The following is a 15,698-nucleotide window of genomic DNA, read 5'->3' as shown; positions in this document are numbered from 1 at the left end:
TAACAAAGTTCTCTCGTCGTAGTTATTAGTGCAATTTAATATAATCTAAAATTTAGCTTACTTTTATAGGTTTAAAAAAATCAGCAAGTAAATGTTTGACACTGCAAGTCAATAAAACGAAGAACAAAGAGCCATGGAGTATTGTGATTTATAAAAGGATAGAAACAGTCATGGGAAGAATAAAACATGCACAATGCTTCCTAACTTCGGAAATGTGCTGCTAACACACATCTTTATTTTTGTTTTTGTTTTACAGCAGCGTGTTCGACCGTTTTACATCAGTTACGAGGCTACAATTCCACCACTACCCTCCGCTACGCGCCGCTACGGCCGTTATCCACCCCTACCACGACCCCTACGTTTGTTTCCTTGGCGGTGTGAGTGAAAATTTTTTTGTGGGTTTCGGTTTTGAAGTTGGGACCAGGGATCAGTGAGTGTTTGCCGGAACATGGCTTCGCGAAGCGCTCTGCGAGTGTTCGTAGCCAATTTACCGTGGACAGTCGGCAAAAGTAAGTAGCCTGGGCATTCGCTAAAATCACTGTACTGATCACCAGCTTACGGCGCGGCACTACGAGCTTCCTCTGCAATTAAGCACGTGCTCTTCTGCAGCAGCCGACATGTCTCTAGGCTTTCTTCTCAAGAGCTTTGCTAGAAATAATGGGTAGTCCGCACGAATTTGCAGCATCGGTTTCATCACCTCGAAATCTGGAAGGCACCTATGCCATTCTACAGACACGACACACAACTGACCTCGTCGTTTAACGATTAGTTTCCACTGTTGTGCTTGTCTCGGTACTGGCGATTGTTATATATGGCTTTATCACTTTTACTGTATGCCCTGGTTAAAGGCATTTTTCACGCTTTGACCCGTGTTTTCACTCATCTGCATGTGTCAAATCTTGACCCACCGTGGCTGTTTAGTGGCTATGGTGTTGGGCTGTTGAGCACGAGGCCGCAGAATCGAATCCCTGCCACGGCGGCCGCATTTCGATGGGCGCGAAATGCGAAAACACAAGTGTACTTAGATTTAGGCACACGTTAAAGGACCCATGTGGTCCGAATTTCCGGACTCCTCCACTATGGCGTGCCTCATAATCAGACCGTGGTTTTGGCACGTAAAACCCCAAAATTTAATTTTAAATGTATCAATCATATCTCGATTTCTGCAGTTAGGTCTCTTTTCAATGTGCCTCTCTCTCTTTATGTTTTTACCCGCACGTGCATCATATTTTCTATGCATGCATCGTGATCAGAAAGTGAAAGGCGAGGGTGACAACCTGCTCGCGTAAGTTCAGAACAGCGTTGCCGGATTGTAAAGTTGGCACGACACCAGAAACGCACTAAAATTTCCCCAGACTTCACCAGAAACCAAAATTGCCTTAAAATGCACAAAAATGACCACGAATTAACATTCGTCAAGCGCTCGTTTTATTATTGATATAAAATCATGATGACGAGCCTTTGTTCATCACTTGGAGCATTGTAGATGTCTGAACGAAACCTGCGTAGCATATTATCTGTGATAGTGAACTTCACGCAACACCCCTCTTTGGAGGCTAACATTGTGCGAATTCGTACAATGGAATCCATAGTTTTCAGCGACATGTTCCTGTACTTCATCTTCACACACATCACCTGACTGAAGACACGCTCCACCACTGCATTCAACACTGGGCATGAAAGACATGCCAGTGCATACAATGCAAGTTCCTGGTAGGGCTTTTCCCCCATGGCATTTTTAATCTTTAAAATTCCAGCCCAGAATGTTGCAGAATCCTCAGAAAGTTTCTTGTCGAAGCGGCCTCCTCACTCCAGAGATGCATAGCAATTCTCCTGTATTGCATTTCAATAATCTCCAGGTTTTTTTCAATCAGATGTTAAAGGGGAAGTTGCAAAACAGAAAGTCTTGCAGTTTGAGACAATACTTGTGAAGGGTGAAGTCCACTCATGTCTTGAAAAATAGTTTCATTGGAGGGAAGGCGCTTTTATACTTCCTTCAGCAAGTCGCTGAGAAAATCTTGGCAGCGTTACTTCACCCCTTGCACAGCAGCTTCGGTGAGGTTGGACTCCTGCGGACAAACTGAGATCCAAAATTTGTCATCCCCAAAGAAAGTCTGTAGCCTTGCTTGTTAAAAATTCTTGACTTCAGCGTTCGGTGAAGCAGATGAAGCTCTTTGTACATCTTGTCTGGATCAATGTTCACTGACTGGAAAATGGCATTGACCTTTTAAGATTCTTGGATGATGGGAAATAAAAATATGACATAAATGTAGTTCGCATCATCATGGAGCATGTCATGGATCGATTGAGCTTTGTACCTTACTTCTTGAGTACCTTCTTGCATGGCTAACGTAATGTAAGCCTTCAGCTCATTCCAATGCTCGATAAATCTCTTGATGACGCGCCCTCGAACAAGCCATCGTGTGCCAGATAGCTTCAAAAATGGCATGTGGCAAGACTTCTTGTCACTTTGTGCTTCCACTTCTCATTCTTTCATGCTTTCAAAAAGTTCCCTGTAAGCATGGTGTCGGAGTGTACTGTTTAAAAACCATGCTGGGATTTCAGTTAGGAGGTAGCCTAGACTAGAAGGCAAGGTTTCAAGAGCCTTTTGCATGCAGAGGGCCAACGAGTGGCATACACACTTGTTCAGGATGCAATTAGGCAACTCTTCCTTTATCCGTTACCAGTCACTGTTGTGTTCACCAACCATTACAGCAGCTCCATCACAGGCAATGCCAACATAGTCCCAAAGGCACATCCCATACTCATAAAGGCAATCCCTGACAATCTGAAAAAGTGCCTCACCAGTAGCATGAATCACTAGATAAAGCCCCAGGAATGCAGTCACAACTTCGCCAGATTTTTCGCTAAAATACCAAGTGCAGATTGTGAGCAACTTTTCCACCGTGACATCCATGGTCTCATCCAGCATCAGAGAGAACATCTTGCCTTTGATGTCAGCCATAACTTTGTCTTGAAGAGTGGGGGACAAGACAGAGTTGTTTAGACCAGTGCACTTGGTACGGTGAAGACGTAGGTGCTCAGGAGAGCTTCCGTTGCTATTTTTTTTATCACTTCCCCTAAATGGTCAATCGCCAAGGTAGGGCAGTGGCAGCAGGTTGTAAGAGCTAACTCCAACTCAGCATGTTTCAGTTCGTCTGATAGGTTTGGCTTCTTTGGGAAATTCGGCGTCTGAGAAACGGATGCAGACGTTACAGCTCCTTTGTGCTGAGCTCCCTGTGCATGTTTGGTTAGTGTGCCGTCGTGTGGTCAAAGATATTTTTGACATAACTTGCAGAATGGAAGCTTGGTGCCTTGTGATGTCGCACTTGTCAGCCATTGAAGTTCTTTTTCCCAGGATTCGAGGTACTTGCTGTTGTATTCATAGGACTTACAGGCTCTTTTTACTGCCTCGGCACAGTCTGGATCGCCATCTCCCTTCGGAGTTGACTTGCTTCGACTGCTCATTGCGACAGCGTGAAGCGGTTGAGTCTAGAAAAAGAATCAGGGCATTTGTGGCAAACGCTATGAAAAAGCAACACAAGTAAATAATTACTGCCAAACCTACCAAATCGTGATGTGATTTGCCTGCGAAGTCCTGGGTGGATCTAAGGCCACCAATTTCCCATAATAATAGCTTTTTGCGGCAGCGAAACGAGCTGAGCGTTCGTATGTGTGTTGGCTGGCCACTTGACGCATTGCCGGCGGCCCACCGTTGCTCTTCCCGCGCTTCCCACGGTAACTTATTCCTCCGCTAGAACAGCCGGCGCCATCTATGGAGGCTTCTTATAACTATACGTCCATTGCAAATAAACCCTAGCGGTAGCATAAACCCTAACTACAGTAAGCTTTAGTTCACTGTACCCTAGCGGTAGCACAGCAACAGAGGGATTTAATGAGGAATAGACAAATACAAATATAGGCCTTGGTATCGGGTGGTCACAGGCGCTGCCTAGTGTTAAATGTTTGGGTGAGCAAAGAGGGGTGCAATTGAAAAGAACACGTGGTGACGAGGGGTTTGGGAAGAAGGCAGCACTGTACGACTGCCCATTGGCTCCTGACATTCTCCAGTACGAACCGTTAATGCAATGACCATGGTTGTTCCTGGACGTCCTGATCATAGAAGGTGTGTACTCACGCAGTAGTATTTGAACGAATACGCAGGGCCATGTTTCCCATCAGCATAGTAAGGCAGCACCCCATATATCTCCTCACCTCATATTTCCATTTACACCTTATAAGACAAATAATCTGAGCAAAATGTTCTGTCAGCTGCTCCCCTTCTGACAGTCATTTTTGGTAAGCGTCTTCTCCAGTTTCCTTATATACCCTGTTCTCCAGCTTATTTGCCTGGAGGTCCTCCTCAATCGGCAACTTTCATGGCCAGCAGCTGCACTACATCGTTTGTTCGTGAACAAGTGGCACGGTTATCAGCCTCTCTGCGGAATAGGCAATAGTGTTTTCAGGCATGAAAAACAGATGCCAGCAACTTGTCTATCAAGGTCTTTTCAAAACAGAAAAGTGTGGAAAGTTTCAAGAAAACAGATATTGGTTTAGACACAAAATTGACAAAATAAAGAAAGAAAACATAGAAGTTTGAAGGAGACTGAAAGAAACCTGCACGTGGCTACCATATGCAGTGCGCCCGTAGAAAAAGGTGTTTTAGAAGGCTTGAAACCTTGACCACTATCTTCCCCTTTTTTTGTATGCCTCAAAGGCAGAAAAACAAAAGAGGATTGGAGATTGGAAACAAACCTGATAAAAAATGAATGTTGACTCTATCTACACGGGTTTTGTTTGCTGCTGACAAATTTGTAAAGTCACACTGTTTCCCAGTAAAGGAAATGTTATGAAGGTACCCCACAAGGAATCAAATGCTGAACTTATGGCCAGTCATAAAGCAATTTTTCAATTACTTTGTTTGACAAGTGCGAGCTGCACTTTGTCCTTTTCATTTTCTATTTCACATAGTAAATGTTATCAGTGGTGCGAAGTACAATGCATGTGAAAGCGCAATTAAGGGAATCTCCAATGATTTTTCACTCTTTACTAAGGTACATGCATGATGCTATTTGTGCTTTGGCAAAACTATCAGTGCTATTGTGCTAGTGAGGTGACAGGCCACACCTGCAGCATTTACAATTTTGTGAATTTCAATGTTTAATACTAATTCACAGTGATTACTTATGATTATATTTTGGTGTGCCACATACTGTTCCCATGATGTAGTGCTACTAACAGAAATGCCTGTGCCCCAAGCTTTGACGAGCATTTCACTTCTGCTGCACAGGCTTCTGGCATAACATTTTTCCCTGGCTTCTGTTCTCTCCTGATGCCCATGTTTCTCGCATTTGCAGAGGAGCTACGTGAACACTTCTCACAGTTTGGCTATGTGGCCTCGTCAAACGTCATTTTTGTAAGTATAACCACCTTCGCTAGTTATTGCACTGCGATATACCAAATACCAGGCGTGCCTTGATTACGTATTAGTTAATTTGGGGTATCATAAGAAGCCAACAAACACTGACACCAATTACTTGTGCTCAATAAATGAAATAAAAAAACGATAAATTAATGGGAATGAAAGTGGATAAAAAACAACTTGCCGCAGGTTGGGAACGATTCCACAACCTTTGCATTATGCGTGCGATGCTGTACCAATTGAGGTACTGCGGCGTCGTTTCCCCATCCACTTTCTTGGGCATTTACGTTTCCTAGTAGAACCCTGGGAGTGTTAGCCAGCGCCACCACTCACAGACCTTGGCGGCGAATGCACATCCGCCAACCCCCTTTCTTCTCAATTTAGGGTATTCATTTATGTTGAAATCTTCTTGCAGAGATAGCCTCAGATGGTAGTGTAGTGCTTGGTGTACATAACAGTAAAATTGTGAACAGTGGAGTGCATGGTTTTTGCGTGACCTAGCAAAAGGCAAAGGATGCAGCATTGTTCAACCAACTCTGATGTGTCACATGCAGTGTTTGTCACACATCGGAGTTGGCTGTACATCTTTGCATCCTTTGCTTTACGTTAGGTTGTGCAAAAACCGTGCTGCCTGCATTTCAGTGAACTTGTATGTAATACTAGTGTTCCTGGTGATGCATTAATTGTCGTACATGTAGGTTCTGTTTTCTTTTGTCTTTTTCGGTGGTCAGTAGCATTGTAGGGCCACCATGCCGCTTGTTCTGCAGATTCGTAGTTTTGGTCACTCGCCGCAGTTAAGTTTGCGAACAACGCACAATTTAGTGGGACAATCCTGACTCGGCCCAGTCGAGACTACGAATTATACCAACTTTTGCTTTTCTTCTACTGTGTAATCAATAAACCAGATTTGCTTGTTGTAGCGTGCCTTACCAGCGAGGCTGCACATTCTCCTAGTTTGTCTTCTGTTGCATTGTCACGAGCATAAAGGTGATTTCGTTATTGTCATGTTTCTCGTTCTGTTGTAAGTCTTAACCATTCACATGGTTATTAGATCCGCAAATCTTTTTTCATTCATTTGATCAACCTTATTTGCCTGCATCCCATACCCCTGTATGCCCCGAGGCATTAACCCTCACATCTAAAAAAAAATCTATATATTGGCAGCCATTTTAGCCAGGCAATTACTACACCTTTTGTTGTAAATTGCAATATGGTGCTAGGAGCAAAAAAATATTGAACTTTGTACCCTGTACTAACTGGCACTAAATGTCACTGCCTAGCCTCACCGCCCTCTCCCCCACCCCCCATCTCCCCATCAGCTAGTTGACTGGAGTTGGAGAAATGATGGCAAAACTCTCCTTTACAAAAAAAAAATTTTTTTTTTCATCAGAACATTAATGTGAATACTTCAGTGTGATGTTATGCATTTCAAAGAATTTTCAGCTCTTTGGACTCTTGTGGTGCAGAAATCTCTATACTTTCTATGTTGAGCCTTTAATTTCCTTAAAATTTAATGTTGTTGATTTTTTATACCAGTAAACAATAAATTAGACACGCACAGACCCTGATGAAATCCATGACATGATAGCACGCTGGCACGATGACTTCAAGGTGGCATTGTTGCTGTTATTTTGTCTTTGTGTCTTTTTGTGCTTACTGAGCTTCCTCTAGTGGCGAGGCCTGCTAGTTATTGTAGATGCATAATTTACTAACCCAGCCTAACCCATTAACCACCAGTTACTTCCTGGTTTTTCTCCCATTTTTTTCCTATGCTGCTAAGGGACTACCATGCAAACATTACACACATTGTGTCATATTATTTGCATAAAGTAATTCTTAATTCTTCAGACACCAAAAATTCAGCGGCTGTGGCACATTGTTTTTAATGACATGATCTAAACGAGATGTGTTGTATGAAAATTATGACCATATGATCATGTTGGGAGGTAATGCTTACCTGCCTACCTCTAAGTTTACAATTCATAAAGCCCCGCCGGGGGGGAGGGCGTGCAGACAGCATGATTTCCTTTCTTAAGCTTGCGCTGGACACAAGTTTTTTCAGGGATACATACATACTTCAGTAATGAGGATTTAATGTTGGACACAGTACATCGAGCACCAGCAAACATTCAACAGCAAATACTGACAACAAATTGTATTTAGATCACAGTGACATTTCAGAAACTTGTTTATATAAACTTTCATGCAGCAAGTACTCTTCCACCCTTTCTCGTCACCCTTTCCACCCTTTCTTGTAAAATCGTCAAATGACCCCAAATTCATAAACATTTGGGAGTGTTGGTAGGTGTGTAATTATTAAACTTAATTTTTGTGTTCAGTGTCCCTTTAGCACAGCGCAAATCTTTATATTCTGTGCAGGAACCTGGCTTTTTCTAACCTCGTATTTGTCCCCTGCAGCATTTTTTTAGAATGAGAATAGAGGTCATGTTATCAGTGAGGCTTGCCCTATTGCACACTCACAGCATGGCCATGGTTTAACCACCGCTTGTTCCTAGCTCTATAGCTGCAGTACGAAGCACTGCACCTGATAGTGGCCCAGAGTCAAGTTAAACTTGAAGTTTATTTTGGTACAAAGGGACCATTTGCGAGAACCTGTATGCCGGCTGCCCTACAAGGCTGTCTTCCAACCAAGAACTCTTGTCCACAGGCTGCATTTCTCCCTGTAAGTGCGGTCCTCCCGGAATGAGGAAGTGCGAGCACAAAGGCTTTCCAACAGCCTTTTAGAGGATTACTCAGAAAATTTGATGTCATCACAGTTCCCTCTCACCCAACCACGAAGAGGGAATGTACTGTTGCCAGTCAGTAGCCGTTAACTAACGCTGAACCCTCTCAGAGCATAGTGTGTTGGCGTTAGTGCAAAGGCAAAGCCGTTAAATGGTGACAATGCTTTATTTTACTAGTCTGTGGGTGGTAGTATACTGGTTGGAAAATATGTTTGTCATGCCTGTGCAGAATATTTTTGCGAAACAGCTTTGGCTAAATGTCACAGTTTGCTGTGCTTACATTTCACATGCTGAGGCACTGCAGAGAAGTGCACTGATTTTGCATTTTTCATGGGCGCATCTTTGAGTGACACAAGCGGCATGCAGTCAGCTTGACTGCAAAAAGGCAAAGAAGCCAAGTGAATGCTCCACTCGGTCGGCAGTGTAGTGAAGTGAAGGCAGCCTTCCACTGTTGACTAGAGCGGCCGTGTTCTCTAGGTGGAGTTGACCATAGACACTCACCTAAAACTCTCTATCGTCTCCCACAGGACAAGAAGACGGGCATGTCCAAGGGCTTTGGCTTCATTACATTTGGCAATCGTGACGGTTTTATCGGCGCCACCAAGCAGCAACAGCATGTTCTTGAAGGTTCCACGGTGAGGTTTTCTTTTTGGGCATACAGGAGAGGCATTCTGTTGCTTTCTGTGTGCGTCCCAAATGTTTGTGCATTTATGGAAATCCTTGGAACTTGTGGACCAGCTGGCATGAGAGTTCCAGGCTTAGGCTTCCTCTGCAGAGTGAAAGAATGATGTACTGTTACTTTGGCATTTTCTCTAGTTGCATGACATTGGCCAGCAGGTGTTCAACAAGTTCAAGATAAATTATGATGAACTAGACTAGAGATATTGCAGTGTTAAATCTGTTTTGCATTAACCTCCTGAGCTGTAATTAATGACCGCTAGTTGGCAATGGTGTAAATCAAAGGACAGCGTTAAACTTCGTGCCACGATTGAATTAATGATGGACGGACCAGTGCAAGCAAATACTTATGAGCATACAGTTGCCTATAGGGCTGTCGTATACACTTATAAATGTGTAAGTAGTTTTGTTTACACATGGTGCAGTTTTAGGAGGACAACCTATGGACCGGTCGTCCAGTGAAAGCACATAATCACTGAAGGAATGTGCTGGAATGCAGAAGTAGTCATGACCGATAGCCATGTTATGGTCAACACAAGCTGCTACAAAGTTTGGGCCCACATGCGCCAGTCAAAGACCTGTCCGCACTGGGTGCACAGAATGTTGCCACCTCAGATCAACCAAGGACGAGTGGAATGTCTCCACTGAATTGATAGCCATGATGATGAGGGCAGGTTTTACAAGCAGCCTAGTGGCTGGGGATGAAACCTGGATCTTCTTTCACTGAGACCCCAAGGGCAAACAAAAACGAGCATGGCCTGGAAAAATCCAAGAGAGCCTCTGCAGAAATGGTCATGGCGACAACTTTGGAGGCACGAAGATTATGTTTCGATCGATCACCTACCACACTAAACTGCCACGATGTAGGTGCTTATTATGCCCACGTATTGAGTCTCTTCTGTGAAACCATTACCGAAAAGCTCTAACAAAACATGGAGCGACAAAGTTTTGTTCCTGTGTGACATTGGCCAAGCCCACTCCTCTAACGTTGCTCAATCCGCTATGCGATATGAGGGTTCGAGGTTGGAAACCACTTGGCGTTTTTCCAGACTTTGCAAACTCCGTGACATCATCTCGCTTGTAAACTCTTCAAGAAGCCGCTATCAAGACTGAATTCACAATGATAGTGAACTCAAGGAGGCCATTGATTGTTATTTCTAAGAGTGAAAAAACAATTTTTTTGTCTCTTTTTTTTTCAGGGTTGAAATCAAAGAGCTTCGAAAGCAATGTCATAAGTGCTGTTGTTTTTGGTAGTTTAGGTTGAAAAACAAAAACATGTCCTTGTTCACACAGCTGTCATTTCTATATCAGGCTTAGCACTCGGTGATTATGGGATACAAATGAAGCAAGCCACAATGCATACTATTGGCCACTGGATCGAGCGGAGTTGCCGCCTTGCGATCACTGGCTAAACCACAATAGTGTGGATGGTGCGTAGCATCATCTGCCAGCTGCTTCTTGCTTACACATGTGCATACGTTGCACATATCCTGTAATGTCTGTTTGTTGTGTGGTTGTAGCAGAGGCGTGAATGGTGGTATGCAATTTTTTTTCACAATGCAGAGACTCATCTGGCTTTGTATTGTAGTCTTTGCGCTGCAGTAAAATCTGTGATTGCACATGTCGGGCATGCGATGTGCGATTGTTGAGCCCCTTCATTCGTCATAATCATTCAAGCTTTATTGCTGCATTGTGACTAAAGCACTTTACAGGAACACTTGGCATTGTTTTTAACAAATAAAGTGGTCGCTGCATTATCAGAACGCAGCACTTTAGCGATTCCTTGTGGTGATTTGCTGAACATTCCACACTCTTCGTGATGAACGAGTTGGCGGGAGATCACTCGGCAGTAGGAAAGAAAATCTCTAGCGCTCATATTGTGGCAGGATACAATTGATCTTAAGTGTACAATTGCGTGACTGTTGTGGTTACGTGAGCATCCTTAGCTGTTCCTGAGATGGCCTTCTATTATGGGGATATCCCACTATGCAGAAATCATTTTGCCTCGTAAGTGAATTTTCTAGCTTTATTACTTTGATTATCTGCTACAAAAGGAAAACAGAGCTATAGTATTACTAGGGTATCACGTGTAACATTGCAGTTGTTAGACATAGGACTTCGCAAAACGAAGTTGCTGGCAACTTATATAATGCGCTCTTTAGCGTGGTGTTGTTAGGTTGAAAGAAGATAGTGCCCATATTATTTTCACAAATAAAGAAAACTATGTAATAAGGTTGGCTCTTAAAATAATTGAAAATTATTTGTGTTATTCTCAAGCAACTAATTGTGCTTAAACATCATTGTGCTAAACTATTACATTCTTACTGTTACAAAAAAAAAGTCGTGTGTGAAGTAGCATGGCAATCCTGCCACTGTTCTGTCAGTCATACTGCTGTACCTTATTTAACTTGTCTTGCATGTGACAGAGAATGAAAAAATAGATAAAAGGTAGTGATGTATGTGGACAAACAGTGAAGTAGTCATAGTAACTAGCCTATTTAACTTCATTGTACAATAATACAGGTATATTATGTAACCTGTTCAAGAATAGCAAAAAGTCGAGTTTCACAACAGCAACACCAACAGAATAGGGGGAACGCAAGCCCAACACTGGCAAAAAGCACAAGAACGGCAACTGCGTTTCGTGCACCTTTCACGTACAGCAGAAACGCTCAGTGCATTTTGTGCAAAAATGTGGTAATGGAGAGCAATATATATCATCAGTTCACTGCAGGCAGTGCATTTCCTTACCAAAAAATCTGCTCTAATCGCTTGCAACGAAGCGCCGTCGCATACATTTCATTGCGCACCGCCAACCACCCATCCACACTAATGTGGCGACGGTGCTGCCATCTTTAGCCCAATCTAGCTGCCAGTACTAGAATGCGTAATGCAGGTTAGAGCAACTGCTTCCTGCTGCCCTGAATTTTGACCAGCCTCCTTTCCATTCTACAGTTGTGTGCCTGCTTGATCAATCTGTCACCCTGACAAGCACTTTTAACAGCTATTGTTGTAAGGTTAGTGCAGAGTTTTAGATGAGGGGACACAAGCAGTTTGTGTACGCGAGAACCAAAAAAAAAGAACCCAGCTTGGTTCTTGCTGGGATCCAAGCAGCGTAAGTATGTGAACACAAACCATTTGCCATCCACTGATATAAAACTGCCTAGTTTTTCGAAATTTCATAGGTCTCATTGCACAAATTTATGAAGCTGCTACCATATGTCCTTGTTACTCTCCATGTTTTAGCCAAGCAGATAGCAGGGCAAAATAATTTGTTGTTTGGCTAGTTCTTCAGTGAAAGACATTGGATAGCATTAAAGGTTTAAGAAGTAATGCATGCAACACTTACCCAGGCAGCCCAGTATCCAGTACTCAGGCAGCCCAGTATACACTCCAGTTTGGTTACAATTAAGCATTGGGCTTATTTGAACTTGAAGTTTAAAGCTTCCTTTAATTCCATGTTATATAAGCAAGCCAGATTTATTTCCCACCATGGTCAACTTGACAGACATTTACTCTATAGATACTTTTCCTGATGCGTACAGTTGGTGCAATTGGTACAGTATGTTTAATGAACACTAACACAACATTATTTTGCATTGTAGACTATAACATGATTTTGCCTATTTTCTAAATATGAAAGGCATAGAAAAGTTTGTTTTTTATTGCATCTGTGCTTCCCGCTTAACTATCAATTTTAGGGATGCATGGTTGACCAATGGCAACCATGCAAATTTTGATCTGCAGAAAGCTGTGAGGAACAGCTTTGAATTGTTTTACTTGATACGCCTTCTTCAACAAAGGAGGCAGTTTGCACTAGTCACAGGCAAATTATAATCTATGAAATTTTGAATTCTTCTGGATAAGCCGCACGGCCTACCACAGGGAAAGTTTGGTATGGTTTTCTTGACAGCTTTTGTCTGCTCTTTCCTTGATGCACCACCAAGCCAGTGAACTTTACGTGCATGCGTCAGTACTGCTGTCTGGTTAAAAGTGCACACTTAAACTGCTACGAATGTAGGCGTACTGCCATTGGCCATCAAACACTTGACCGTGATTCACGCTGTCCCATGCTACAGCAAAATAAATAAATGAAATGAAATAAAGGCTAGGCTGCATTATTTTACCCTGGGAAGAAAAGTGTTGAAGGTCACCTTTCTGCTCGTATATCACAGAACATCCGCCCATGTGTAGGGTGTCAGCATCGCGAAAGCCCAAAGTTGCTGTCCCAAACAGTTTTTCAGGGTGCACATAGTGGCTACATTTCAGGGTATCTTGAGCCAAAAAGCTCAAGATATCCCAAACAATTGGGGTCCATTTTAGTGTTGCTCATCAGTGATTAAAAATTTGTAAGTTGCACTAGACCCTGGTGCAAATGCACTTTGTTACAATTCTTACCAGTGCGTAACGATTGGTGAATACCTCAGAAGCTTGGAGCTAAGTGTGCCAAAAGCAGTGAGTTGGCACCTTCTGCTGCCAGAAGAAGCGATTGCCACGGCTTTTGGGAATGCAGAGCTACTGTCTATGAATATTGAAAATTGAGACTGCCGTCGGGAAATATTGTGCAGCTCTAATCAGGCCCGCCCAAAATTGTTTGTTATGTGGCCTGGAAGGAAGCGTTCCTGTACCAGAAAAATTTGCTCTTGGATTGGGCCACTTGGCAATGCGGAAACTCGGCTGTGAACTAGCAAGCATTGCCAGTCACCCACGTCAAGCAGTGGAAGCAGCAACTATGGAAGAGCGACACTTGCCTCAAAATTACGACACCATTAAATTATGTTGAAAAGGAATAATCTGTTAAACCGGGCCCGAACATTGGTAGCCTTAGTAAACTCTGTGGCAGGGAAGTCATGGACAAAATTAGGTGATGGTATTTCAGAATAATTCTGCTAATCATAAAGATGTCCGGGTTCATTTTACCCAATTATTTAATTGAATGTTACTTGCTTCTATGACTCGTCCATCAAGTCCCATATTCACTAAAAAAAAACGAACTTGAGAAGCCTCCTAAATTTTTTACATGATCACTGAACGAGAAGGGAAATTAAGAAGCCCAGTATTTGTTAGTATGATGAGTGTATGATGGTGTTAGTATGACAACAGTCATTTTCAGCAAATACAAATTGCATTTCCAGTTAGTGTCAAAATTTTCTGTGTGACAATGTTATTGTTATCATTAATGCGCTTATGTAATGTGTTTCCTTGCATCATTAACCCAGTTTGAGTGTAGCATTTGCACCATCTGCAGCTCTTGTTCTTTTAATGTTCCTTGTTTTTGTTTTCGAATTATGCTTCTTTCCGCTTGACAACCTTTAAAAAATTGTTTTTCTTTTGTACTTACAGTTATCGGTACGTCCTGCAACAAGCCCATAGGCATTGCATCAGAGAAGCTTCCATGTAGATATGTTAACTGAAATAAACTCATTCTGATTGTCTTTCATCACATCTTAGACGTGTTGCCACCACTGTGCAGTAAGGTGTTTAAACTTGTGCTGGCCTAAAGTGCCCCTAAAGCATTTTGAGCTCTAAGTTTTGCTATATAGGGGCGTCTGTGTGCCAGTCCAAAACAATGAACATAAAACTACACAAAGTTTTCAAAATGGTACCATAGTAGCTAAGTTACAGACGTTTTGACGAACGGCCACTACAGCTTCCTGCTCTTCTTCACTACCCTCCCTACGGGCCCTCTCTCCTCACCAACTCTGTACGGTGCAGTGAAAGCTGGAGGTCATGTCAACCAATCAGAAAAGAGCACCAGAAAAAGGGCTCCTCTGCTATCTGACTCGGGTCACCCTCTGCGTAACGCCGGGAGAATGGAAGCTTTACAAAAGAATCAGTGGCACACAATGGGCGAGCACCTTCTTTAAAGGGCCCCTCACCAGGTCTGGCCATTTTGAGCTGACAAGCACCGTGCATACAATGTGCATTAACAATCATGTCTGCTAAGTATTGCATCACTACGCGCCACGGAAAAAGCTGGAATTTCAGACCGAACGCGGTTTGCCCTTCCCCTCACAGGCGTAGCGCTTCCAGCCGGAGAGTCAACGTATGTCGCTAGAGTGTGCCTACGCACATTGCACTGCTGTGACGTCACTTATAGTGATACATAACTTCGAGAATTATTCAAGGCAACATCTGGTATTTGTGTAATCTGTTGCGTGAATAGACAAATAGAATTTAGAGAAATAATAAAGCAGACAAACCGAATCTGTGTGTTCTTGTTTTATTTTGCACCACAGCAAAAGAGGGGTACTGCCATTTTGTCTGCTTGTTCACACATCATGCAGTCGTGTGCACAGACAACGAAAATCAGGTGTTGTCATGCACAGCGAGCAAAATCGAGCGCTGCGCAAAAGGAGAAACACAACAGCTTGCACACGAGGCCATCAGCAGAAGTGCGCCATACAGCAATAAAGCAAGGGAAAAAAATGAAAGTGGTGCCTGTGATGTGTGCGTCATGCGATCCTCGAGCTCTGGTATGGGAGAACGCATTGCAGGGAAGGAATTTTGCTTGCATAGGCTTGACGGAGCAAGTGGAGAGAGTGTCTCTCTCGGCAGTGGCGCTCGCCTTCTGAAATCGTCGGTCGCGACACTGAAATATTTATATCACGGCTATTAATGAACCAATTCAAAAAATTCTTGCGGCAGAATACTCTTTAGAGGGTGTAAAGATCTGTGCGTTAAGGGAATGTGCGAGGAATTGACCAGGTTTACATGAAGGGTGAAAAACTGCTTATGTCCTTTATTGCGCTTTCTTATAAACAAGTCCAAATAATGGCATCTGTCACGGATGACTACTTCTAGGCTGATGAAGCCTAGGTGTTTGGTGACGGCCCCATCATATGACCACAAAG

At 43.1% G+C, this 15,698-nt stretch overlaps 2 protein-coding genes across 2 annotated transcripts in view; one reads left to right on the top strand and one right to left on the bottom strand.

Annotated features, from left to right (window-relative positions):
* The first annotated feature begins 327 nt into the window (after positions 1 to 327).
* On the top strand, positions 328 to 14,284 carry LOC142573152 (SRA stem-loop-interacting RNA-binding protein, mitochondrial-like). The gene is made up of 4 exons (XM_075682701.1): positions 328 to 509; positions 5,358 to 5,416; positions 8,694 to 8,801; positions 14,188 to 14,284. The coding sequence occupies exons 1-4, from the start codon at positions 449 to 451 to the stop codon at positions 14,215 to 14,217; spliced, it is 258 nt and encodes an 85-aa protein (XP_075538816.1). The 5' UTR covers positions 328 to 448; the 3' UTR covers positions 14,218 to 14,284.
* The window catches only part of LOC142573150 (small ubiquitin-related modifier-like), a 30,572-nt gene continuing 23,567 nt past the window's right edge, over positions 8,694 to 15,698 (bottom strand). Inside the window, exon 6 of the mRNA XM_075682700.1 lies at positions 8,694 to 8,935. The gene's annotated coding sequence lies outside the window, so the exon portion shown is untranslated. The remainder of the gene's footprint in view (positions 8,936 to 15,698) is intronic.

Source organism: Dermacentor variabilis, chromosome 2, assembly GCF_050947875.1.
Source record: "Dermacentor variabilis isolate Ectoservices chromosome 2, ASM5094787v1, whole genome shotgun sequence".
NCBI lineage: Eukaryota > Metazoa > Arthropoda > Arachnida > Ixodida > Ixodidae > Dermacentor > Dermacentor variabilis.
The sequence above is the reverse complement of the archived record's forward strand: the minus strand, read 5'-3'. Positions and strand labels throughout refer to the sequence as shown.

What these genes read in the sequence shown, in the direction of transcription:
- LOC142573152 (XM_075682701.1), top strand. Translation starts at nt 449, where the DNA reads ATGGCTTCGCGAAGCGCTCTGCGAGTGTTCGTAGCCAATTTACCGTGG. An exon ending in ACCGTGGACAGTCGGCAAAA is followed by an intron (nt 510 to 5,357) that starts GTAAGTAGCCTG and finishes TCGCATTTGCAG; the next exon opens with AGGAGCTACGTGAACACTTC. An exon ending in ATGTTCTTGAAGGTTCCACG is followed by an intron (nt 8,802 to 14,187) that starts GTGAGGTTTTCT and finishes TTGTACTTACAG; the next exon opens with TTATCGGTACGTCCTGCAAC.